This window comes from Barbus barbus (assembly GCF_936440315.1).
Source record: "Barbus barbus genome assembly, chromosome: 18".
NCBI classification, from domain to species: domain Eukaryota; kingdom Metazoa; phylum Chordata; class Actinopteri; order Cypriniformes; family Cyprinidae; genus Barbus; species Barbus barbus.
Window position 1 is genome coordinate 6959646 of NC_136746.1, and position 26370 is coordinate 6986015.

Consider the following 26370-nt stretch of genomic DNA (forward strand, 5'->3'; position numbering starts at 1 on the left):
ATCTGATCTCAACCCTTTTGATGAATAGCTGCTCTATTTGGCCATTTCATCTGAATGCCAGCATTTGTGAGGTTTAGTCAGTTGATACAGTTAATTTATATAATTCAGTTTCTCTGAAAAGTGATTGTATTATGTTGGATTTTAAAGTGTTTCTGTTAATGAGGGATCTCAGATACATCAGTGCTTTTAAAGTTTTATTTTGATGCAAAAGGATACAATTAGATGCCCCACCCCAACCCAGAGTTGTGCCAACTGGCATGTTGTAGTGTAATAATTATGGTCATTAGGGGTTATTATTAGGTATTTTCATGAACTATATGTATATTTCAGACATCTTCACTTTTCATTGAAACCTATAGGCTAATTAATTTAAATGATTCAATTTACATTCTATATTATGACATATGGGCAATTAAATATCCCTGCATAAATGTAGCCTACCATTCATGACTTGTACTGGGATTCAGCTTTGTCTGTCACGGTTATTCAATTATTCATCTAATTGTCAAAACACAATTTGAAATAGGATATTTGATTTAGCATTTTAAATTAATGACACTTTAAAAAATATATTGAGAATTATATCAAAAGTCATTTTACAATAAATCAAATTAAAAATCATTGTAATATGGAGAGGCTGTTCAAGAAACACATCACTTTTGGAAACCGTTTACATTTTTTCAGGAATCTTTGATTAAGAGAAAGTTCAAAAGAGCAGTGTTTATTTTAATATAGAGCTTTTTAACATCATAAAAGCCTTGTCAATTTAATGAATCCTTGCTTAAAAATATTTTTACTCAAATATATACATTTAATTGAAATCAAAACCTTACTGACCACAAACCTTTGAACAGAGTTATACATGATGAACCTGAACTGTTGGGAAAGATTGAATAATATCAAAATTGGAGGTGCCATATATTTAGAAACATGTTTTTGCTTTACAGTCAGTAGTCTTAACAATGTCTGAAGGTCGGTGAGAGAAGACAAATCTGATGCTTCTTGTCTGCGACCATTAAACAATGGCCCTATAGAGATGAGTCCACATAAAACTACTTCCCATCTCGTACATTGGGTAAAGAAGCTGGGGCCAGTTTCATAAAACAAGTTTACCAAATAAGCCGGGTTTATTTCAGTTAGTCTGATTTAGGTCAGAAAATAAACCTGGTTTATTTGGTAAACTTGTTTTATGGAACAGGCCCCTGAATGTGCTCAGTGGATCTAAACTGGGTCTAAACTTGTTTTTGCAGGTCGGTAAAGATCTTGACACACATCTGTAACGTTCCAGTTAGTGTAACTGACAACAATGAGCGTACAGTTAACGTTACATTAAAAGTTTAGCATAGAAACAGTGCTTACTGTAATTCTTACTGTATTTAGGGAGACTCGCCTGTAAACAAAACGATGCTGTTTCGCTGCGTTCGATTGGCTGTTCTTGGCGTTTCGTCACGTCCGGTGAATGCGGGCCAATGGCGGCACAGGAAGCGAGCGCAGACAGAGTCGGTTGTGTGTAATGAATACGCTCTCATTCATATTGATTTTTTTGAATTCGCATTTACCTGTTGCAGGTATAATCGTCATCCTGCACCCAGGATAGTAACGACTCGACACCGACGCAGAGACAGCGGCTACGCGTGGTTATGTACCGCGGATCTAGGCCGCACAGAGGCGGCTATCATCCTCCGCCGTCGCGTGGCTTCGGGTCCCGTCCTGGACCAGGCCATCCCCCGGATCCGTACCGCCGGCCGTCCCCGCGGAGGAGATACTCTCCAGCCGATGAATACCGAGGAGGGAGACCTCCGCGAGGCTATGGGGTAACGTTATGAAGCAAACAAAAGCACTGGTTACAGGTAGCACTGCAACAATCCACCGTGGTCCACACTAATTAAAAGTGGACGTGGTCCTACTATGTATTTTTCTATGTAACTTACTTATATTATGGTAATACCGTGTTATTCTATGAATTAACGTGACCACGTAAATACCATACCATGTGAAAATGGTGTTAAAGTACTATGCATGATTTTCTCATAATACTTGTTGCAGTGCTCTAATAAAAATGCCTTGGTGCTGTGGTTTTATAGTTTATATATTACCATGCTATTCTTTGAAGTGCCATGTAAACGCTTTTTGTGAGTCTATATGGAATTAAACCATGGTAAAAAAAATACATGCAGTGCTGCTTGCCAGCAGTCAGAGCTTAGTACTTATTTAATAATTATGTTCAATTAAATGTACACTACCAGCAAAAGGTTTTTGAACCGCAAGATTTTTAATGTTTTTAAAGAATTATCTTCTGCTCACCAAGCCTGCATTTTTTAAAATCCAAAAGACAGCAAAAGCAGAAATATTGTGAACTATATTTGCTGTTTTAAACTCCATTTCAAAGCTGAATTTTACTCCAGTCAAATTATCTTTCAGAAATCTTTCAAATATTCTGTTTGCTGCCAAAAAAAACAAACAAATTATGTTGAAAACAGCCGAGTCTTTTTAGGTTTCTTTGATGAATAGAAAGTTCAGAAGAACAGCTTTTATCTGAAATCAAAATGTCAAAAAATGTCTCTATCATCATATTAATTCACCCTTGCTAAATAAAAGTATTAATTTCTGTAATTTCATAATTTAATAATAAATATATAATGATTTAAATATACTTACTCCAAGCATCTGAATGGTATAGTGTATAATGTTACAAAAGGTGTTTATTTCAGATAAGTGCTGATCTTTCTATTCATCAAAGAATCCTTAAGAAAAAAAATTACTCAATTGTTTTAAATATTGATAATAATAATAATAATAATACAATTCTTGAACATGATTTCTGAAGGATCATGTGACGCTGAAGACTGCAGTAAATGTAGCATTGTCATTACAGGAATAAATTACATTTTAAAATAGGCCTATATTCAAATAGAAAGCAGTTATTTTATTAAAGTCGTGACGTATTGTCAAGTATGGTGACCCATACTCGAAATTGGTGCTCTGTGTTTAACCCATCCAAGTGCACACACACAGCAGTGAGTAGTGAACAAATGCGCACACACACACACACACACACACACACACACACCGTGAACACACACCCGGAGCAGTGGGCAGCCATGCTTGGGGGTTCGGTGCCTTGCTCAAGGGCACCTCAGTCGTGGTATTGAGGGTGGAGAGAGCGCTGGACATTCCCTCCCCCCACCTACAATTCCTGCCGGCCGGGGGCTCGAACTCGCAACCTTTCGATTACGAGTCCGACTCTCTAACCATTAGGCCACGACTTCCCTATAAAATGTTTCACAATATTACTGCTTTCGCTGTATTTTGGATCCAAAAGAAATGCAAGCTTGGTGAGCAGAAAATAATTATCTAAAAAAAAAAACATTAAAAACTTGTGACTGGTGGTGTACTTTTTTTTTAGTTTGTGTTATTCCATGTATGAGTTAGTTATGTCCCCATGTTCCTTAACAGAGGTACAGTCCATCACCTCCTCGTGCTGGGCTCCCTGTTGATCACAGTCTGGTCATAACTGTGGGTAATGAGCTGACCCATCCAAGCGAAGCACCCTATGTCCGGTAAGAGATGCAACCTGGTGTTACTACAATATATTGTAGTAGATTTACAATGTCAATGCTGAAATGGTTGAGTAAATCGACTAAAGAACTGGCCTTAATTTGTGTATTCCAGCTTTTATAAGGCCATTGTGAGAATGAGGCTGATGGTGATAAGTGTGACCACTCTGTTGATTAATAAAAGTGGCTTTTTTATATATATATCGCCATATATATTGTAATGAATTATCATTAGCAATTACATTTCACCTCATATTTATCAGATTTATGTTGGCTATCAGCGCCCTACACTCTAGGTATCGGGGTTCACCATCGGGATTCGGTGGATAGACATGCCCAAGATTTGAGGGTGTAAAACATTGTTTTTTTTTTTAATAAGTTTAATCTTGTTTAAGCCATGGTCCTCAGTCGGAAAAGGGTGGTTTGCCCACTTCAGGTTGGTGGAGAGTTCCTGCCTCAAGTGGAGGAGTTTAAGTATCTTGGGGTTTTGTTCACGAGTGAGGGAAGGATGGAACGGGAGATTGACAGACGGATCGGTGCATTTTCTGCAGTAATGCGGTCGATGTACCGGTCTGTCGTGGTGAAGAAAGAGCTGAGCCGCAAGGCGAAGCTCTCGATTTACCGGTCAATCTACGTTCCTACTCTCACCTATGGTCATGAGCTTTGGGTCATGACCGAAAGGACATGATCCCGGATACAGGCGGCTGAGATGAGCTTTCTCCGCAGGGTGGCTGGGCGATCCCTTAGAGATAGGGTGAGAAGCTCGGTCACTCGGGAGGAGCTCAGAGTAGAGCCGCTGCTCCTTCACATTGAGAGGGGTCAGCTGAGGTGGCTTGGGCATCTGTTCCGGATGCCTCCTGGACGCCTTCCCGGGAAGGTTTTCCGGGCGCGTCCCACTGGGAGGAGACCCCGGGGAAGACCTAGGACACGCTGGAGAGACTATGTCTCCCGGCTGGCCTGGGAACGCCTCGGTGTCCCCCCGGAAGAGCTGGAGGAAGTGTCTAGGGAGAGGGAAGTCTGGGCATCTCTGCTTAGACTGCTGCCCCCGCGACCCGGCCCCGGATAAGCGGAAGAAGATGGATGGATGGATGGAAGTTTAATCTTAACAAACTGTTTTGAGAAATGACTAGACCTGCCTATCTTTTGATGCCTGCCTCCAAACAGTGAACACATTCTTAACTTTTGCTTTCATAATGGAGTAGTTCTTTCTCAAACTTGCATATTTCCTCTTCATCCTATTCAAAATCAGTAGATTGGCAGCATTCTCTGGAGCGTAAGACACCCTTAGGGATAAGTGTTTTTATACCACAGCACTTGACGCTATCAAGTGTAATTATGGAGATATTTTAACTTAAGCCCATAGACTCACTAGATATGCAAATGTTTGTCCATGTCCTTCAGTTGCGGTTTATGATATGATGATTTCTGTTGACAGAGATTATGCTGCTGGGGAATCAAAGTTTAATAAGCCCCATTACTCTCCACGGAAGTCGAGCTATGATGGACACAGCGATAGAGGTTCGAGGAGGCGCAGTGTTAGTCGAGGCAGGAGCAGGCCGCGGAGTCGCAGTCCGGGCTACGGGCGCAGCAAAAGTCGCCCGCGCAGCAGGAGTCGGAGCTACAGTCGTGGCAGGAGTCCCGAACGGGCGAAGAGCCGAGCGCGAAGCAAGAGCAGAACCCGTGGGAGGAGCTACAGTAGAAGTCGAAGCGGGAGCCGTAGTCGCAGACAGAGTAGGGCCAGGAGCAGGGCACGGAGCAAGAGTCGGCCACGGAGCCGCAGTCGCGAAAGGAGCCGTAGCAGAGGGAGAAGCAGAGGACGGAGTCGCGCTAGGAGCTCAAGCCGTAGCGCCAGTCGTAGTGGTAGCAGAAGCAGCGGCTCCAGCAGGAGTCGCCGCAGCAGCGTCAACCGGAGAGTCAAATCAGGTGATTTTAGGGTCAAGGAGGAGGACTTTACTGAGCTGGAGAAGGCCAGACGACGTAAAGAAATACAGGATATGCTTGTACAGCCTGCAAAGTCAATTTTGAAGAAAAGAATGGATTCCTCCGAGACAGATTCTCCCATGCTAGTACAGGTAACCACCTCTCATTATGGCTTGGGAAATTTTGACATTCAAAATGCAAGTCAAAAGATATTATTCACTTTATGTATGGCACTCTCAACTTAAAGTACGTGTTAATTCAATATTAAATGCGTGTACTGAGTTTGTCATACCACAAAAACATGTGTTATTAACCACCCAGACAAATTTGAATGCTACAAAAAACCGCCAAGTAAATAAAATAAGGTATCAAAATCTTGAAAAAATAAGCAGTATTCTCTGCTCTCAACCGCTGGGGGCGTGTCCACTGGCGGCGCTGAAACCACACCCACTCACAGGAAAGCTGCTGTCTCTTCTGCAGCTTATTTAATAAGGAGACCGAGCTGTTTTGTAAATGATCGCAAACAGGTATTATGCATTTACGTGACAAAGGCATAGCTAGCTAACAAATTGTAGGCTCTAGTAACTAACGGTAATGACAGTAACTCGCGATTGAGCCGTGCGCCACTGACGCTAATGCGCTCTAGTTATTAGGTGTGTTCGACTCGAAGCAGCCCTGCAGAAAGATCAGTGTATCATCAAAGTATCGTGAGAGCGATTCGAAAGCATCAGGAGCGTCTGCTCTCTGTAGCTCAGTACTTTGATGTCACATACCGGTCAGTCTGCAGCGCTGCTTCAAGTCGAGCACCCCTCTTGTGTTGGGAAAGGGGCCATGCTCGGTGGCTCGATTGCGTCATTGAGTCATAATTTAGTCCTGCCCAAAATATCCTAATCACGAAAATGGTGAAGAACTGTTTTAACTGTCTAACCCCACAATTAAGTACTACATAATTCACATTCTTTGTAACATCTTTCAGCAATGCATTTCTAACATTTATAATGCGTTTACTAACAATTCTCAGAATTGACTTTACACGGACTTTAAGGCACTTAAAGGGGTCATCGGATGCCCGTTTTCCACAAGTTGATATGATTCTTTAGGGTCTTAATGAAAAGTCTATAACGTACTTTGGTTAAAATTTCTCAATGGTTGTGTAAGACAACACCCTTTTTACCTTGTTAAAAACAGCTCTGTTCACAGCAACCCGTTTCGGTGCATGTTGCTTTAAATGCTAATGAGCTCTGCTCACCCCGCCCCTCTCTCTGAGACTGTAAACTTTAGCTGCATTCCTCGCAGAACTTGCTAACTGGCACATTATTAGGAAAGGCGATTTGCAAAGATTCATATAAAAAAAAAAAAAAAGTATACTCACTTCTGGAGGTGAAGCTGAATCACGAATGATTCACGCAAACATCGATGCATTTAGGTAGATCGGGGGGGCGCATGCCCTTCAAAAACCAAAGTAATCTACTGCGTCTTCAGCGGCTCAGATGTCGGATAGTAAATGATGACTGCTATGTTCATTATTACATCCAACAACAGAACACCCCAGTCGCTTCCTCTCGTGTGAGACGTGAGTGCAACGGTGATAGATGTCCCTATAGAAAAGGCGCTCAATATGCATTCTGTGTGAACAGCTTGGCTTCATTTTTGATGTAAACGACATCATCTCTGCATTGATGTTCTGTTTTTGCGCAATATTTTGAATGAACAGCCAGCAGCGCCGCATCTAGTGGGTTCAACTGGATAAGCTATGAAAAACCTTAAAAAGCAACAACACTTACATGGTCATCGCGTCTTGTGTGCCACTGATGAGGCTGCCTGACACAGACCTAAAATTTGAATGCAGTTTTTGTATTCAAATGTGGATTTTTATCTTAAATTCGACGAATATTTGAAATTATTATTTTTTTTTTGACAGCCCTTGTCCCTTTCACACCAAAAATGAAATTAATTTAGCCTCCGACTGAAGGATGTGCCTCTGCACTTTTTTCCCAGTTTCTCTCAACACAGGGATAGTACAGGCAGGTGTCGGTGAATGAATGGGAAAACAAAGTAACTTGCATCACTTATTTTTAACTCTTGATATTTTCTTGTAAATTTGAAAGTAATGCATTACTTTACTAGTTACTTAAACGTAATCTGATTACATAACTCGCATTACTGCATACTATATGCATTAAAGCCATTGCACACGGAGTCCGAAAATTTTGTACGTTAAAAAATAAGTATGACCTCTCGTTGTGTCAATCACGTTTACACACTGCCTCCGAAACTTTCGTCCGTGATAAATTCGGATCAGGTTCCATTTTCTGCGTTTTCGCATCCGTAACATGCATTTGAATAGGAAAGGATGAGGAATACGAAAAAAACCTGAAAATTTCTGACTCTGTGTGCAATGACCTTTAGCTCCAACACTGGCTACAAGTGAATTTAGGCATCACATCATTATAACCTACTATGAAAAGTGAAAAATCATTAGAGATTTATGGAAGATTTAAATGTTCTGTGCCTTTTTTTTTAAATAAGCATTTTAAATATTCATTAGATGACGACAAATGTAAAGTAAATGTTAAAATAAAAAATTAGTATTTACAATTTAATGTTGACTGATAACCAGTATTGTGCTTATATATTGTGGTGCATCTCTTTTTGACAATCAAGGTGGCAGTAGTTACATTCAAATGTCTGCTGTTGACCTGAAGGCTTAAACAATTACATTATAGCAAGTGTGCGCTGCATTATGATTTGTGCTCTGACACTTTTCAGAACGTAACAGTGCACAAATATGAGATTCCACATGCTTAGAGGTATGGTCTTGGTCTTTAGTTGGCCTACAGAGCTAAGGGGCAGCCACACTACAATTTTCACTCCATTGACTTTCATTCATACCCGTGCAACATGCTTATTTTGCCTCTTCAAATTCTAGTGTCAACACTGCTTTAGCTGATATTTAATTTCCTTTATTTTTAGAAAGTAAAGAATGATGCTAGTGTCCCTAAAGCATATTTAACCAATCTATTTCAGAATAGTGATTCCCCTCGAGGAAATCCAGATGGCAGTCTTTCACATGAGGCTGAACAGCTTCTCTGTGCACTTTCCAAAAGCATGGATCCAGACTTGTTAGCATCCATGCTGGGTAAAAGCTCTGATAGTGGTGTTCTCGAAGAGCTGATTGCTAAGATCCAACCAGCCAGAGAGGGTGGAAGTGACCTGCTCCTCCCTCAAGAGAAGGGAAGACAGGAGAAATCAGACCTCACAAAGTTCCTTGGAATGATAGCCGAGGTCACCCAATCACAGAATGTGAAAAAGAGTCATCCAGATATTGAAGATGAGGAGAAGTTCCTCTATGGGGACGAAGAAGAAGAGGGCAATGAGGTGGAACCGGCAAATTCCAACTTTCCAGGCACAAGTTACCAACAGTCGTGTGATACGCAGATAAGAGAACCTTACACATTTGGCCATACTGGAGAAAATGTGATGAGCCATTCGCATAGAGACAGTAGGCAGACAGACGGGCATCATCCCTCTGCCACACCTGAGGTACATTCCAAGGAAGGACCTAATGACTTCCCACCTGGAGTTGGGCCACAGGACATCAACGTGAGGAAGGAGGTAGAGGAATATGAAAAGATACAGGACTTGCTGAAAACAATTGGCTTGGACCTGGGTGTGGCTGAGATAAGCAAGATGGCCGCTAGGACGCAAGCACGCCTGCACGGTAACACCCCAGTGAAGACACCAACTCGTCGGCATTCGGATAGAAAGCACCGGAGCCGTAGCAGGAGTTACAGCAGCAGTAGCAGCAGGAGCTCCAGTCGCAGTCGGAGTAGCAGCCGAAGTAGAAGCAGAAGTCGTCGAAGCCGAAGTGGCAGTTTAGATCACACTTCAAGTCGCAGCAAGAAAAAGCCAGTTTCCCCAGAAAAAGCATCTCCACACTCACATAGTCAGAACAAGAAAGAGGCTCAACCTGCTATTGCTCAAGCAGAAAGCAGCTGGCCTACCACACCCACTGTGGGTCCTGGGACTCAAGCGTATCCCTCCCAACCCAGCCTCCCGCCACATCCCATGCCCCCGTACCCTGGGCCACCCCCACGTGGGGTAATGCCACCTGACTACCCACCAAGAGGTTATGATCCCTATGGCAATTATGTTCCATATATGCCTCCGGGATGGCCGATGTACCCACCTCCAGGTATGCCGGTACCTCCTCCCAGTCCAATGGATCCCTACAACCTCCCTAGCATTGAGCGACCCTTTCTTAAAGTCATCAAAACTGTGTCGAATGAGAGTAAAGGCGATGATCAAAAAGGTTAGTGACCTTTAAAATATATTATTCATAAAGAGGAATAGCATACAGAAAATTAAAATTTTGGTCTTATGTATTTAACCTTATGTTGGTGCAGTTGATCAAGGGAGAAATTTGGAAGAATGTTCAAACAGGTTCAATGTTCTGTATAATGAGAGTTCATAGTGACCATGTCTGTAAAGCTCCTTGAAGGACCACAAAAGATTGTAAATACACCATAAAGCAGTCTGTATAACATGCTATATGCTATGGGCCAGATTTACTAAACAAGGAATGCAATTGTGCCATTTCGGAAAAGCTCCAATAGGAGTGTAAAGTACTGCGGGTGATATACTGACATTGCACAAATTAAAGAACACAGATGCAACCAGATCATTTCCGTAATAAGCCAACGCAATCTACCAAGAGCAGTGCAAATTAGCGTAAGGTTGCAAACAAGCAGAGCAAATTATAAATAATGTGGCTTGGCAAATAATATGTTCGGATAGTGTCTTCCTTGAGCTTCACAGACATGGTCACAATGAATAATGGAAAAAAAGCTATGCATAGATTGTTTAAACTTCTTTTGTGTTCCATGGAAGAATGTTAATCATGGTTTCAGAATGACAAGACTATGAGTAAATAATGAGTTTTTTGGGTGATTTAGGCTTCGCTCACCACAACATGATTTGATTTATCCTTTCAGCACCCCCTAAATCGGATCCTGTGACCTCTAAAGCGATCACCAGTGGCATTCAGAGGAAAGAAATGGAAGATAAGAATACTGCTAGCCAAAAACAAAAGGTAACCAAGAAATTTGATGGGATTATTGAATGTGCAAACATCTGAAAATCGTTGTTTCATCTACAATACAAAAGTTTTATACAAAAGTTTTATTTGTAGAGTTGAGAATCAAAAACTGGTTCTTGTTTCATTTTTTTTCTCCATCTACAACATCTACAATCTTTACAGTTTTCATTTGCCTTGTCCTCGCTGGTTGTGCATAACACACGTGCCCCCCCCCCCCCAAAAAAATAAATCTAAGAGTTTCAAAGCGTGCAAGTTAACATTTTGTTTAAGTTGTGTTGTGTGCATTTTGGGGGGAAATAAGGAAGTGGAATCAGAAGCACAATTGTTAAATTCATCAGGATTCCCATACCTTTGTTTTTGTTGATGAAGAAATTTAAGGCCTAATTAAAATTCTGTCTCAGGTCATGGAAGAGCTTGAAAAGCTAAAAAAGGAGAAAGAAGTGCGACACAAGAGGAAAGAAAATCTCTTAAAGGATGTGGAGACATTGAGAAAGCAGCAAGGTATTTCCCTCTGAGTGTAAAATGGAAGTGATTTCTTTATAAATATGTAAGGTCTCACTGTATTATACAGTGTTTGATTTTTTTCTTTAGGGGAGCTTTTTCGAAAGAAGCGAAGGGAGAAGGATGGGCACAAGGACCCTGTCCTCATCGAGCTCGGTCAGCTCCAAGAAGATGCAATGGCCCAAATCTCTAAACTGCGTGCTGAACAGAGAGCGGCAGATCAAAAATATGAAGAGCTGGTCAAAGTGGCTCTTATTCTTGGTATAGACTACAAAGACTCGAAGATCTCTGGGGACCATGGGCAGCAGCCCCTTCAGAGTAAGAAGCAGTCAGCCAGAAGCCCAGAGAAATCAGGGGCCAAAACCAGCACCTCATACAATAAGGTAGAGTTGCTAATTCTGTTACAGGAAAAGGTACTTGCGCTTGATTGGTTTTTTTCATAGTTTAGAATTGGATTGCCACTTTTTCAAGTGGCATTTCAATCTTGACAGTGATTCCACAAAATATTTATTTAAACTTTCAGTAATAATTTTCAACATTCAGTAATTTTTAAAATAGCTGCATTCAGTTTTTTTTTTCCTCAGTACAAATTACCCATAATGAAATTAAAAATATGTATTTAAAACAATCTCACTCACAGGAAATAAAGACTCCAGTTATATCAGTAGACTATTTTATTTTACATGAAGGGTCATCGCCAAAATGTGTTTGGTACTCTTGAAACATTATTGGTTATAATTTTTACAGATGCTTTTTTAGTCCAGTGGTTCTGAAATTAAGACAAGTACCACCTTTGATCAAATCAGGGCATCCAAGTAACTGTGAGCAACATAATGCCATATTTTTTTATTTTTAAGATCAATATTCCTGTAGTTCAGTTTAATCATGCTGCATGCCTTTGCAGATCTGTGCAAGGACCCTGAGGAGTAACATCTAAAAACACACATGCACTACAGCAGTAACTTTTAGAGAGGATGAGAATATGCTTGCCTTTGGTTATGGCACTTAAATGCTTCCTTGAGATTAAACAGAATAACATGCTGCTTTTTTCTTGATTAAATCAGCTTTTGTGGTTCTTTCAGCACAGAATAAAATTCACACAGACCAGAAGGCAGCATTTTTAGTATAGTACATTTCTAGATTTGTAAGCCACCTGAGACACCGTGTACTCCTGGTGGTATCACAACGTACCACTGTTTTAGTTCAAAGTGACTTATAGTAGGAAAAAATGTATATTGGGGGCACAAATTAAGAATTTGTTCCCACAATATATTTATTGGTTGTCCCGATTTACTGATTTGTTTCCATGATGTAGTAAATCGTGGCTATGATTTACTAAACTGGTAAATGTTGTTTAATCATAATTATGTGTTCTTATGTTTGCATATAACAGGGTATATACAGGTCCTTCTCAAAAAATTAGCATATTGTGATAAAGTTCATTATTTTCTGTAATGTACTGATAAACATTAGACTTTCATATATTTTAGATTCATTACAACACAACTGAAGTAGTTCAAGCCTTTTATTGTTTTAATATTGATGATTTTGGCATACAGCTCATGAAAACCCAAAAAATCTCAAAAAATTTGCATATTTCATCCGACCAATAAAAGAAAAGTGTTTTTAATACAAAAAAAAGTCAACCTTCAAATAATTATGTTCAGTTATGCACTCAATACTTGGTCGGGAATCCTTTTGCAGAAATGACTGCTTCAATGCGGCGTGGCATGGAGGCAATCAGCCTGTGGCACTGCTGAGGTGTTATGGAGGCCCAGGATGCTTCGATAGCGGCCTTAAGCTCATCCAGAGTGTTGGGTCTTGCGTCTCTCAACTTTCTCTTCACAATATCCCACAGATTCTCTATGGGGTTCAGGTCAGGAGAGTTGGCAGGCCAATTGAGCACAGTAATACCATGGTCAGTAAACCATTTACCAGTGGTTTTGGCACTGTGAGGAGGTGCCAGGTCGTGCTGAAAAATGAAATCTTCATCTCCATAAAGCTTTTCAGCAGATGGAAGCATGAAGTGCTCCAAAATCTCCTGATAGCTAGCTGCATTGATCCTGCCCTTGATAAAACACAGTGGACCAACACCAGCAGCTGACATGGCACCCCAGACCATCACTGACTGTGGGTACTTGACACTGGACTTCAGGCATTTTGGCATTTCCCTCTCCCCAGTCTTCCTCCAGACTCTGGCACCTTGATTTCCGAATGACATGCAAAATTTGCTTTCATCCGAAAAAAGTACTTTGGACCACTGAGCAACAGTCCAGTGCTGCTTCTCTGTAGCCCAGGTCAGGCGCTTCTGCCGCTGTTTCTGGTTCAAAAGTGGCTTGACCTGGGGAATGCGGCACCTGTAGCCCATTTCCTGCACACGCCTGTACACGGTGGCTCTGGATGTTTCTACTCCAGACTCAGTCCACTGCTTCCGCAGGTCCCCCAAGGTCTGGAATCGGTCCTTCTCCACAATCTTCCTCAGGGTCCGGTCACCTCTTCTCGTTGTGCTGCGTTTTCTGCCACACTTTTTCCTTCCCACAGACTTCCCACTGAGGTGCCTTGATACAGCACTCTGGGAACAGCCTATTCGTTCAGAAATTTCTTTCTGTGTCTTACCCTCTTGCTTGAGGGTGTCAATGATGGCCTTCTGGACAGCAGTCAGGTCGGCAGTCTTACCCATGATTGCGGTTTTGAGTAATGAACCAGGCTGGGAGTTTTTAAAAGCCTCAGGAATCTTTTGCAGGTGTTTAGAGTTAATTAGTTGATTCAGATGATTAGGTTAATAGCTCGTTTAGAGAACCTTTTCATGATATGCTAATTTTTTGAGATAGGAATTTTGGGTTTTCATGAGCTGTATGCCAAAATCATCAATATTAAAACAATAAAAGGCTTGAACTACTTCAGTTGTGTTGTAATGAATCTAAAATATATGAAAGTCTAATGTTTATCAGTACATTACAGAAAATAATGAACGTTATCCCAATATGCTAATTTTTTGAGAAGGACCTGTAGTAGTCCCTAAATTCTTTATTATAGACATAACAATTGGCATTGTTTTTAAGGGGAATATGTATATCTATCAATCATCTATATCTTTATCATTTATATATATATATCTATATCATATATATATCTATATCTATATATCTATATCATATATATATATATCATTTATATAATATATAATATAAATAATAGTTAATTTATTTGTCTTTTAAAAACCATTAGTTTTATAGTAGTCAAATAATTGAAGAATTAAACCCATGGGTAACTTCTCCCCGACTGGAAAACAGATGGCCTATTTTGCAAAGGTAAGTCTCCTATGACAAACTTTTAATGATTGGCTATAGGATTATATTTGTTTCTTTGAACAGCTTTTCTTCTTTCATTTAAAAAATAGATACCTCTAGAGTATTTGATTCAGCTTGCTTAGTCACTTTTACTTATGCATTTTTTTGTACTGCCTAAATTAATCTAGGTAGCCTCCTCAAAATCAAGAGCGTCTCCTGAAAAACCCAAGTCGTCTCTTCCGTCGAGCAGCCATTCCCTGGGCACTGCTGCCGAGCAATTCGAGTACTACGACGCAGGAAACCACTGGTGTAAAAACTGCAATGTTACCAGTGGTTCAATGTTTGATTATTTCATGCATTTGCACAGCAAAACCCATAGGAAGGTATGTGCGCTAATATACAAAATCAGATTTGTTTTGGTTTATGAATGCTGCGTTTATTTCTGCCAGTCGCATCTCTGCTTCAATCATCAATTGTTTTGCTTTCATATAGACTCTAGATCCTTATGACAGACCTTGGGCAAAATCAGATAGTGAAAAGAAACCCCCAGCTGGAAAGAGGACTTCAAAGCCAGCCAAAGGTAACAACATCTTTATGAAATGTGATTGCTAATAAGAAAACACATTCATTTTGTTTAAGCTAAAGCAATTCATTTGTTTTAACACATGCACCGTTAAGGATTTGGAATCATTAAATTGAATCTGAGGGTCAAAGAACCAGAATCATTACGTTTCTTTATGATTCTCTTCCCTAATTGGTCCCATGTTAATTGCAGTGTCCTAAACTGTGGTTTTCTTGCAGTGTGCCTCAAGCAGATCAAGGGTAAATTACCAGCCATCAAAACCATTACACACTACTGGTAAATGAATGGAATTTTGTGCTGTATTCTTTCCTTTAGGCTCTGAGTTCTTGATCCCTGTAAGGGGATTCTTCTGCCAGTTATGTGAAGAGTTTTTTGGTGATCCCATTTGTGCTGAGGCCCATGTCACCTGCCATGCTCACAATGAGAAATACAAGGTAAATATCACACATTATATTCATTATAAATTTAATTAGGGTTAGGATTTTTTTTTTGACCAGATGTAATTGTGTCATATGCATTGATTTCAACAGGCAAAAATGTATGAAAATCCCCTCTATGAGCAAAGGAGGAACCTGGACCGTCAGGCTGGCTTGGAGACCCAAAAGAGTTCAGAGCACAAACGAAAACGTGAAGACGATGAACAGGATGATATGAAGAAATCCAAACACAGCAAAGGAAAAATGTCAAGTAATGAAGTGGAGACAAAACCACAGTACAGCAAGGAAGAGGAGTATAAGAATATCAAAGAGAGCGAGAATAAACTCAAGGATAAACACAAGAAAGAGGATATAGATAAACAGAAATACAAGGAGGATGATGAGAGAGCCAAAATAAAAAAGGAAGAGGATGAGAGAGCTAGGTACAAAAAAGATGATGATGAGCGAAGCCGTTTCAGAAAAGAAGAGGAATACACACATAGATACAGGAAGGAGGAAGGGGAGAGATCCAAGTACGAAGAGGACCGATTTAGAAACAGAGATGATGATGATGATGATGAACACTTTCGATATAGAGAAGAGGACGACAGATATAGATTTAGAAAGGATGATGACAGAGGCCGATATGGTAGAGAAGAGGAGAAGCCCAAGTACGGCAGAGAAGATGATAAGAAGTACAAATACACTCGGGAGGTCGAAGAGAAGAAGTCAAAACACAAAGATGAGGACTGGGGGAAGTGGCCAAAATCAAAGTGGGACGAGGACCAAGACACTAATGGAAAGTATGAAAAAAAGGAAGATAAATCTCAGCACCAGAAGGGCAAGGCTGGTTTTTCCAAAGATGACAAGGAGAGCACAGGAAAGTTCAGTGCTAAAGATGACAAATCAGAATCAGAGAAACCCAGCGAGCCTCCTAAAATATTATGTGGCCCAAGTCCCGCCTTGCTTGCTAAACTTCGCAAGAAGAACGACGAAGGTGCTGGTCGACCTGGCTTTGGAAAGTTTGGTCTGAAAAAGTCACAGAAGACGGCTCTGGAGAAAGAGGCGGAGAGGATGGCAGCACAATTCTTAAAGGAAGAGGAAGAGAGTATGCCTTCTGAAATGGCAGAAAACAAGGATGCTGAGCTAGATCCTTTTTCCAAGTCTATAGCTGCTGCAAAATCCATTGCTATAAAATTGACAGGAAAGGCTTTCCTGCCCCCCTCAGGTGAATGGCTAGCATACAACGAAAATAAAACTAATCCTAATTTACCTCCTCCCTCATCTCCCATGGTTATTAGGAAGTCTTACGTAGGTGTGCAAAATAAACCAACACCATCTCCTGCACCTGTGACAGGAACTCAGAAGGGCCCAACATTGTCAGCAGACCTCATCTCTAAGGCATTTAGTGGAGAAGAGGTGCAATTAAAACAAACAAAGGACATCCCTGCAAACCCTGTAGATATCTTCAGCGTATCCGTACCTGTTCAGTCTCCCACTGCAGCGCCAAAAATGGTAAATTCCAGCCAGATGAAACCTGTTACTCCCAGTCAATGTGTTATTACTCTTGAGTCTGATGTGGCTGCTCCTGGAGTGCCTGAGGAGGAGCAGAAGCTCACCGTAATCCTTCGTCCTCCTCCTCAGCTTTCTTCTAATGCCAGAGACCTGCCCCCCAAAACGTTAAAGCCAAAGACAACTCTTGCAGCAGGAAAAGCAAAAGATTTGTTTGACATTTTCTACAGTGGCAGTGCCGCAGTTAAAACCTCTGGCGGTGTTGGTGAAAAACAAAACTTTGGATTTGCTCCTCAAGACAGAGGCTCAACCTCCAGAGAGTCCAACAATAAAGACAAAAATGCTAGTGATGTTTGCCAGAGCAAAGAACCTCTCAAGATCAACGACTCGAAAGTTCCCCTGAGAGATGAACTTCTCAAGAACGAGGACTCAGGAGTTATCCAAAAAGAACTCCCTAAGAACGAGGACTCAAATCTTGCTCTAAGAGAAGAATCTCCCGAGAACGCAGACTCAGGGGTTGACCAGACAGAAGAACCCCCCAAGAATGAGGACTCAAATATTTCCCAGAGAGAAGAATCTCCCAAAAACGAAGACTCAGGGGTTGACCAGACAGAAGAACCCCCCAAGAATGAGGAGTTGAATGTTGCCCGGAGAGAGGAATCTCTCAAGAACGAGGACTCAGAATTTGAACAAGCCTTTGAGGATGCCATCTTAAAACCTGACCTTCCAATTGAAGATAATGCAAAAGAGGAAGATTTTGATGATCAACAAGTTGTTAAATCTATTGAAATCTCTGTGGGGGATATAACTGTGATGGAAGTAGATAGTCAGGACACAATGCAGACAAATAATGAAGATGAAAACCCTCTGGAATCGGAGGAACCCATGTCATTCTCTCCCCTTCCTGGTTCTTTCACTGAGCAAATAAACTTGGATACATTTGAATTCAACTTTGAGACTTTGTAAAGGACCTTCAAAGAGTATGTTTAGGGATGTGCATGATACATCTGAATGTAAATAAGTGATTTTGAAGTATTCTTTGTATTTGCTTTATCCAGTTAGAATGTTTCATGTCTATTCTTAACCTTTTGGCAGGTAATGCCAGTGAAAGCGTGGACTGAAAAGCATTCATTCTGAAGTGGGTGCTGGGGAAGGAATCCCTCTAAGAAAATGAAAACTTTCATCAAGTAACGAACCCTTAGTATGTGTAAAAGTTTTGCTATCTTGTCAAAAGCACCTGGTGTTGAGCTACTTGTTTCCTTATTTTGTTTCCAGCAGAAACCATTCCTTTTTCCCAAAGGTAATGTAAAACATATAATGAATATGATGTGTATCAAACATTTAAATCTGTAAAGCCATTTGCTCTGTTCGTTCCATTGAAATAAATTAAGATATTTTAATGCAGGAGCCAGAAAGATCCAGGCTCAGAGAAGAGAAATGGTGTGGAGTTCATGCTTCAAGGACACATGAGTTCACAACTCTGGCCAGAAAATGTCAGGCTTGGCCTCCGTATTTTTTATTACACTGTACTCTGTATTGATGGCTTTTCTTTCTAGTTTGTTCTTTTAAGGAATTAATGCTATATTGTTCACATTGCTACCATGCTACTTTAGCGTCTACAGATAGTTGGTGTAATTGCACATGTTCAGTGCTAGCTCAAATAAATCACAGCAACCCTTTTTGTCTTTGCCTCTTACTGATTATCTTATCTTGCTTATATTACTGCTGGTATTAGACTTGTACATTATTATTTTTTTAACATTTTGCACACATTGGGGCTCATTTATAAAACACGAACAGAACGGATTTCTGTGTAAATCGTTCATAAAACTTTTCTATTAAGTACATTGCCACATTGAGTAAAGCAGTTTGCGTAAGTATGGTATTATGAACGTTATATACAAATACATTATGTTGATGTTTCATGAATAAGGCACACTCCTCTGTATTTATTTGCATGTGCATCAGATATGAATGTAAGTAGAATTGCTATTTTTATTGCAAATTTAAAACTAATATGCTGTACCTGCTTCTAGTAAACATCTTGAACATGACTGAACTTGTGTAACTTGTATTTGTGCATTATACACATACAAGAAGTTTTTCATATATGCATGAATCCTGATAGAGACTAAACCATAAGACTGATGTATTTAGGAATTCCTCTGTTCAGATATGGTTTATGTGTTTTAATGATGGTAATGTTACAGCTGACAACCGCATCCAGGGAGGAACTAAAAAAACAGCCAAAATTAAGCTGCTGCTTACCGTGAAGGGTAAGTGTTTTGGTATTTTACATTCATAAATATCTTATTTTGTGTTGAAAAGAATTTCCAATTATACAGGTTTGTATTGACGACATTAATTTTCATTTTGGTCGTGAACTATCCTTTTAGCACCATTTAAAGTTTATTGATTTGATCTGTTTTAAGTCTTTTAGCACCATATTTATTTACTAGTGAATTTGTTAAAAAATAGTAATATAATGAAATCAGAAGTTAATGACAGGTAAATAAAAATAATGATATTTATATTTTCTGTACTTCAAATAAATGCTTGTGAATGCAGTCCTGTTTCTGTTCTCTTTTTTTAATCAAAATTAAATGAATGTAGGCTATAATCCTTGTCGAAATGGTTTTGAGAAAACAAATGTACCAATAGATGGCAGTATGTTTTTTTTTAGATAATATACAATATAGATTTTATGTATTACGGATACTGTGCCTAAATATAAACAGATGAGATGTGCAACACTAGTTCTAAGTTAAAGAGTGTAAGACCCACATTTGGTGAATTTTAACCTTGTTGTAAGAAAATTACAGTGGAACAGTCCTCTATGCAGCTAAAGGATTTGTAATGACTATCATAAAGAATAATACCTTTATTACATTGAATGCAGTACAATCTATGATACAGTCATTCTGAAGCTGGACCACAAATGCATCAATATTCAAAAATAAAAGTATGTACTTTATACAACCAAAACCTCAGGATGACCCTATTCTGACATGTTGACGGTCAATGTCACCAACACAAGTCTCCCTCCCACAATCAATTCCTCTTGTGACAATCTGCACCTCCACAAGAGATAGATGAGCTGTCAACAACAGCTGTAGTCCCCTTCCTAGTCGCAGCCAGGACCCCGTTAGGAAAACTCCACACCGTCTGGTTCGAAAAGCAGCCAATAGAAAAATTCCGTTGTGCTGTTGCTATGTAGTCTCGTGCCTTGCTGACCAATCAGATTGCTGCTGGTGAAGGGAGGGCGAGGCAACAGTGAGCGAGAGCCTTGAGTGCGAGGGAAGCCTTATCACGGAGGCACGGCTAAAGACAACATTTGCAAAATGCCGAATAAAACTAAAAAAGAGAAGGTAAAGTACAGATTACAATCATAACACATGTCTAATTAACGCGTCCGAGAATTCAGTTTGTAAAGCAATTATTCTGCAGCATTAACTGGCGTTGTTTTTGTAAGTGAAGGCCGCGCTAGCCGCTAGCCCGCTAAGAGCGCATTTATGCATATATGCCTCAAGCCAAAATACTGACAGTTATGTCCTCAGACTATTTTTAAATCACAAAAAAGCGTTTTCTTTAGCTCAGCGTGACGGGAATTTAAATATGAATCACGTATGTTGCTCTTCGATAGCTGTTTTACCTGCTGTGTGCTTTACAGATCAGTTTTCTATAGTAAGATTATGAATATGTGATCGAGGCGTATTAGTTGACAGATTGCAGCATAAGCCGGACACGCAAACATGTTCTCCTGTCCCTGCATGAGTCAATGTTTCAGTGGACAAGCTGTGGGCATCGTTATATAAACGCTCGATATATTAGTGGACAAGTTTGTCACTGTATATGATGCTGGACGATGTGAACTGAAATCATTTATCATTCCCAGAAAGCAGTCAGTGTTTGTCATTGTCTGATTCAAAGTCTAGTTGCAGTTGGCCATCACCTGTCAGACCTGCCCATGATTTGACTTGTATGCAGTCCATCCCCAAGATAAAAGGAGTGATCAAAATAATAGGAGCTTCTTTTGATTTATGACTCAGATGTTCATTTATTGTTTCTTTTGTGGTCACCACAGGAACCAACCAAATCTGCAAAAAGCAGCACGAAAAACAGTAACGCCGGTGGCGGAAAGGATGCTGGGACCGAAAATTCAGAGGAGGTAAAGATGACAGTTTTAAAAACGCATCTCATACTGTGTCTGACCGTAGGGCTACCTAGTGGACTTGGCACAAATACTTGCTTGCGGGGATTTTTCATTCCTCGGGGCAAAATTCAATTTTGGAGCCTCTTTGCGAGGCAGCGTTCATTATGCATAGTAATCACTGCCCTTCCTGTTGATTCTGCTTGTGTTTTTGCAACTCTGTGTTGTTACACGTTTATCTTGTCAAAGTCACAAGTCTGAAGTGCATCATGCTGAGGATGGGTAAAGCCCTTGATATCTACCTTGCTTCCAGACAAACCCTCATTTAAATTTCTGCTTTATTAAATAACCAAGATTGAAGTGGCTCTTAAAGCTGTTCTTTATTCTCTTGCATAAAGCAATGCAAATCCCCTCTCAAAATGAGCCTAGGCTGTAGGTCTGTCTGTGTGTTATTAAATCTAATAGCAGTAGCTTAAAATATATTTTTCTGTCCTTTTACGTCTCCAAGTTGTGCTTAATTTTGTGACAGGGGTACGGATCAGGTAAATTGCAAGATACTGTATTGCTTTAAAATATTGTTTTGAACATTGCACAATCACAGTTGCCCCATAACAATAATATTATCCTTTTTTTAATGTAATGTTTGGACAGGTGGGAATAGCTGACTAGAATTTTTATTTAATAAATTATTTAAATAAGTTGTCTACGCTAATATTTCTACTTTGTTCATAAAAGGAAGTCTATAAATTTTAATTTTTTAAAAACAGTATACTGCTATTTGCATTGTTCTGTTTTTTATGGTTGCGTTGGCATCTTCGTCTGGTCAGACTTGTTTTTTTATACTCTAGTAAAGAAGCATTTGTGTGATAAGGGAAATGTGTTAAGGGAAATTTGCGAGATAATGAAATTTGTATGCGTTTACGTATTGACTTGTATCCCTCTAAGTGTGCTGTTGTACTGACATAATAGCTTGTCTCCGTAAACCCTGTTGGGACTGAAAGATCTCAGTGTTCAAAGTGATACTGATGGCTGGAATCAGCGGGCAGAGAGTGTGACGTAGCAGCGGGTGAAGTTTATTGATTTGATCTATTTTAAGTCAGGCTCAGTCATGCAACCCCTGTGACTGAGACCAGCTTCACAATGCTATGGGTAGGCCTCAACATGTGTTTCACAGCGTCAGTCTTTTCTCACACACACACATACCATTTGTTGCTTGGACAGTGTCGCTTTTTCTTTATTAAAAATCTTCAATGCATTAAAGCTCAGTTGTTTTGGAAACGTCACATGCTTACATGTTGCTCATTTAGCAATTTCTACTGCTATTTGAACTGCTTCAGCCATGGTGTTAGTAATGCATTGTGGTTTAGCATTGATTCTGTGTTCCTATAAACCAGAGATCAGCTTTGTTTCTTAATCAATGTGCTTCTAAAGCCGGGTGCACACTCTGTGATGATTTTTTGCCTCAATTATGCTGCCTGAGACTAATTTCAGGGATCGTGAAATATTTATTTTGTCGTAGGGCAAAATTGGCAGCCTTGGATAGCTTAGTGTGACATTCTCACTGGCGGCCGATTAATTGCTTTTGCAATTAATCTTAGCCTCACACGAAGCTCAGACAGTGTCAGAAATTGTATTAGCTGAGATGTATATCGCACGGTCATAAAAGATGGTGGTTGTTGCATAATCTGCCTTGGCTTTTGCACACTGTGGTCATATCGTACAATTTGACAAAAGGAAAGAAATTTAGCTTGATTTAGTTTTGGGGACAGTCCCACAGCGGTAATACTGTGTTTCTCGTCTATGGTCAAAACGGATTCTGTGATGCTCGTTTTATATGGAAGACGCATATTTATTTGATAGTGTAGCTCAGGCTACTCATGAATGTTTAATGTGGGCTGAATCTAGATATGGTAATAAGGAAGTATGTAGGTTAGGTTAGTTGTGGACTTCAACTCCCACGGGTTGGAGAGGCAGATTGTTGACTGATGTGGTGCGTTGCTTTGTTACAGCAGTTCTCAGTAGTTGCATGGGTTTTATACAATGTTTTGCCATTGGATAAAACTTCAACTTTTTGTACAATATGAGCCGTTTATGCTGGACTTGACAATTGAGTGTAAATGTGGAAATATTTACGTCAACAGAGACTCACTGTAAACGTCAAAATATCGTTTATTGTAAATATCACAGACTTATCCTAAGCTCTTTCCTAAGTAATGTGTCCAATGTGAGAAAAGAGAATAATGCAAAGTCTTAATTATTAATGACCATCTTTCTGCTCTCATTTGTTTTTCATATCAACATCCTTTTCTTATTACAAACAAAGCCTGCCCTGAAATTAATTTCTCAAAATGGGGAGTATTTTTTTTTTTTCCGCTTTAGATGCCTCACTTTTTTCCACTGGGTGGGAATAGTACTTAAGACATAAAGATTGTCCCACATCTCACATGAAGCTGTTTTTCTCAATTATTCCTGTAAATATTCGGCTGGAACTCAATATTACATTGCAGTCAGCTGCTTCCAAGTGAGGTGTAATGCAGCTAGCCGACTTAAATTTATATTGTTGTTTAGTAGTGCTTTCTAATAGCGTTGTAAATAAGTTATGATGTTTAATGCAGATATGTAAGAACAAGTTTTGATATTTATATAAAAGTGCAAACAAAACGGACTGACTGATATTCAAGGCATAGAAGATACCTGTTGATCTAGAGAGAAATACCCAGAGAGATGCATACATTTAACTAGTGCATCTATAGACAATGAAGTCAGCTGTTTTAAAGACCCAATAAATGCAATTTATAGTTTTTACTGTATTATCTTTAAGGTCATTTATATGCAAGTAGACTCCTAAAGTTGACCATTTGATTTTAGTAGATACGTTTAAAATTTATCACATGTTTAAAATTTATAGTCTAAAGCAGAGCAAAAATATTGATGACTCATCTGGCACTGATGGGTGTATCCAAATATTTCTCCAATAAAATGCTTTCCAGAATGAGTATGTCTCCTGCATCTGATTAGCAGGATTGCCTTTTTCCTCTTTGGTCGCTGTGTTTTGTCTTTTCTATTGTGTTTGACATTAGGAAGACACTGGAGTCTGATCTTCTGTGACCAAAAGTGGTGCCATGGCATAGAACGGCATAACATGCCCATTTTGATTCTGAACATTGGGTTTTGTTTTGTTTTCTCTCCAGGCCCAGCAGACAGCCAGCAAGCGTCCCAGCAACAGCACTCCACCTCCCACTCAGCTCAACAAAATTAAGTACTCAGGTGGGCCTCAGATTGTAAAGAAGGAGCGTCGACAGAGTTCGTCACGATTCAACCTCAGCAAGAACCGGGAACTGCAGAAGCTTCCCGCCCTCAAAGGTAGAAACGACTCCAAACAGAACATAGTCATCGCTCACAGTTCTTCTTACTTTGTTGATGATTTCTTGGAATGATCAAGTGATCTGTTGTTGTGTACATATCACAGTGAATGGTGCTAATTGTGTTAACTGTTGGAGGGCAGCCTCACATGACTCCTGAATTATTTTTTTGTAGCCTGTTACTTTGGCAGATGGAGCTTTGTTTGAAGTGAGACACATCAAGTATTTTATTCCAGCAAATCGGCTAATAAATTTGGAACAATATTTCAATATTTCTGCTTCAAACTGTATTTAATAATTATGGAATTATTTATAGGCCTGCTAATTATAAATATACGTTTGGAATCGATATTGAGAGCTTTCACTGTTGAATATCATTGTTTCTCGTCATTGGATGTTCTTTCCTACTCTTTCTCTCCTTTGCTCTGGTGATCGTGGTGTTCCGACATAGTCTCAGTCAGGGAGAGTTCTTCCTGTCTGGCCACGCAGGGAGTACATGATGCACATGACAGCTCATAGACGGTAATTGGATCAGCAGTGCAAGTGTCTGCACTAAGTAGGACAGTGAAACCTTGCCACAGCTCACAATTTAGAGTTACAGTCTAATCTCCAATCTAATCAAGCCTGTTACTTGCCGTTCATTTCTTAGAATCTGATGTGGATTGTTCCTAGAAGGCATACGGTTTGATTAATTTATTCAGCACTGCATCATCAGCTATTGTGCTGTTTTCATTTTATTAGTTCCTGTTTGGACCTGAAATTAATATCCATCTCAGGTGGTCATCTGATCACAAATGGTCGTTCAAGAATTTAAAATGTGTCTCAAATGCTTCCTTTGACCTCTTGTAATCAAGAAGAGGGTCTCTGTTTTGTGACTGCATACATTTACTGCGTTGTTGTTACAGCATGTTTGGTAGCCCAAAAAAGTGTTAACGCTTGGAAAATATAGCTGAAAACTCCTATTGTGGTAGAACGATTGATTGACAGGGTTTGATGCTTCCCCCCAAAGAGTACAGGTGCACCTAAGTTAAAAAATGTAGGAGCGCGTTAAAACACTTTAGGGGCAGAGTAAAAATGGATTAAATGGTAAGTTTTTGAAATGAAGCATTCATTTATTTATAATGAAATCTTAGCCTTTTGAAGTTCAGTTATCAGGCTTGTATCAGGATTTCTGTTTTTCCATTACCAAATTTAAGTTCTCAAAATGAAAATTTAAATATTTGTTATACCATTTGAAGATACTCTTAATTTTTAAGGACACTAGGACTTTTGCACATTTGCTCCTAAATGTATTTTAGTATGCACCAAACACAAACGCTTGCACTGTCCAGGTGATTTAGGTAGTTCTTCAGTGTTGTTTGGGGCACATCAAGTTGCTTTAGTATTTACAATACAGTGTATTGTGGACACATGAAGGTGATCTATTTTCAGTCCTTAAAAGCTGTTTTACTACAGACCAAGTGAAGCACAGGTTATTTGTGAAATGATGTACATCAGTGGTTTCGAGCTGTGGTGACAGCAGTCTGAGGCCCTAGAGCTGAACCAGTCATTTTCCACACACGATCAGCACATTCGTATAGATTGTCTCATCATGTGACCCCTCAACCTGCGCCTAAACTCTGCTCTTGCCAAGTTGTAATACCCTGAGGAAGGCAGTTAATGGTCATTCCCTGTGGTTTCATAACTAGAAGAATGATGGTCCCTTTTCGAGAAGAGTTGCTCTTGAAAGTGCCTCAGTTTACTGTTTCTATTATTACTAGAATGTGAAACACAAGTTTGGTGGTTGTGGTCGAAGTAACTGCTGCAGTGACTGTTGCAGCGTGTTTTAGTTCTGATGTTGTGCATCTATATGCTACAACAATGGTGTTGATTAACCACGCTCTGTCTTAAAATACTCTGAGTTGCATAATGTGTCATGTGCGTTCTTGTGGAGCCTTGACCATTACATTAGCCTTTCTATGCAGGGTGCCAAACAGATGTA

The 26370-nt window shown here is 39.8% G+C and overlaps 2 protein-coding genes across 5 annotated transcripts in view; both read left to right on the forward strand.

Moving 5' to 3' along the window:
• Positions 1 to 1445: 1445 nt before the first annotated feature.
• Positions 1446 to 18930, forward strand: LOC306884703 (uncharacterized protein). 4 transcript variants are annotated; one of them, XR_013785472.1, is made up of 14 exons: positions 1446 to 1814; positions 3457 to 3560; positions 4993 to 5629; positions 8505 to 9789; positions 10472 to 10569; positions 10977 to 11076; positions 11167 to 11459; positions 14555 to 14749; positions 14859 to 14946; positions 15265 to 15383; positions 15480 to 17857; positions 17973 to 18064; positions 18153 to 18177; positions 18283 to 18558. XR_013785472.1 is itself a non-coding variant. In XM_079440820.1 (11 exons), exons 1-11 carry the CDS (start codon positions 1641 to 1643, stop codon positions 17841 to 17843), a joined length of 5457 nt encoding a protein of 1818 aa, XP_079296946.1. In that variant the 5' UTR covers positions 1446 to 1640; the 3' UTR covers positions 17844 to 18558. The 4 variants fall into 4 exon arrangements, 1 of the variants encoding a protein (XP_079296946.1); XR_013785471.1 differs by having other exon boundaries at positions 15480 to 18064; XR_013785470.1 differs by having other exon boundaries at positions 15480 to 18177; positions 18283 to 18930.
• Positions 18931 to 20130: 1200 nt separating this feature from the next.
• Positions 20131 to 26370, forward strand: part of LOC306884705 (serine/threonine-protein phosphatase 2A 56 kDa regulatory subunit delta isoform) — a 34223-nt gene continuing 27983 nt past the window's right edge. Inside the window, exons 1-3 of the mRNA XM_079440822.1 lie at positions 20131 to 20245; positions 20962 to 21045; positions 24219 to 24390. Of these exons, the coding sequence (XP_079296948.1) occupies positions 20219 to 20245; positions 20962 to 21045; positions 24219 to 24390 (283 nt within the window). The 5' untranslated portion in view covers positions 20131 to 20218. The remainder of the gene's footprint in view (positions 20246 to 20961; positions 21046 to 24218; positions 24391 to 26370) is intronic.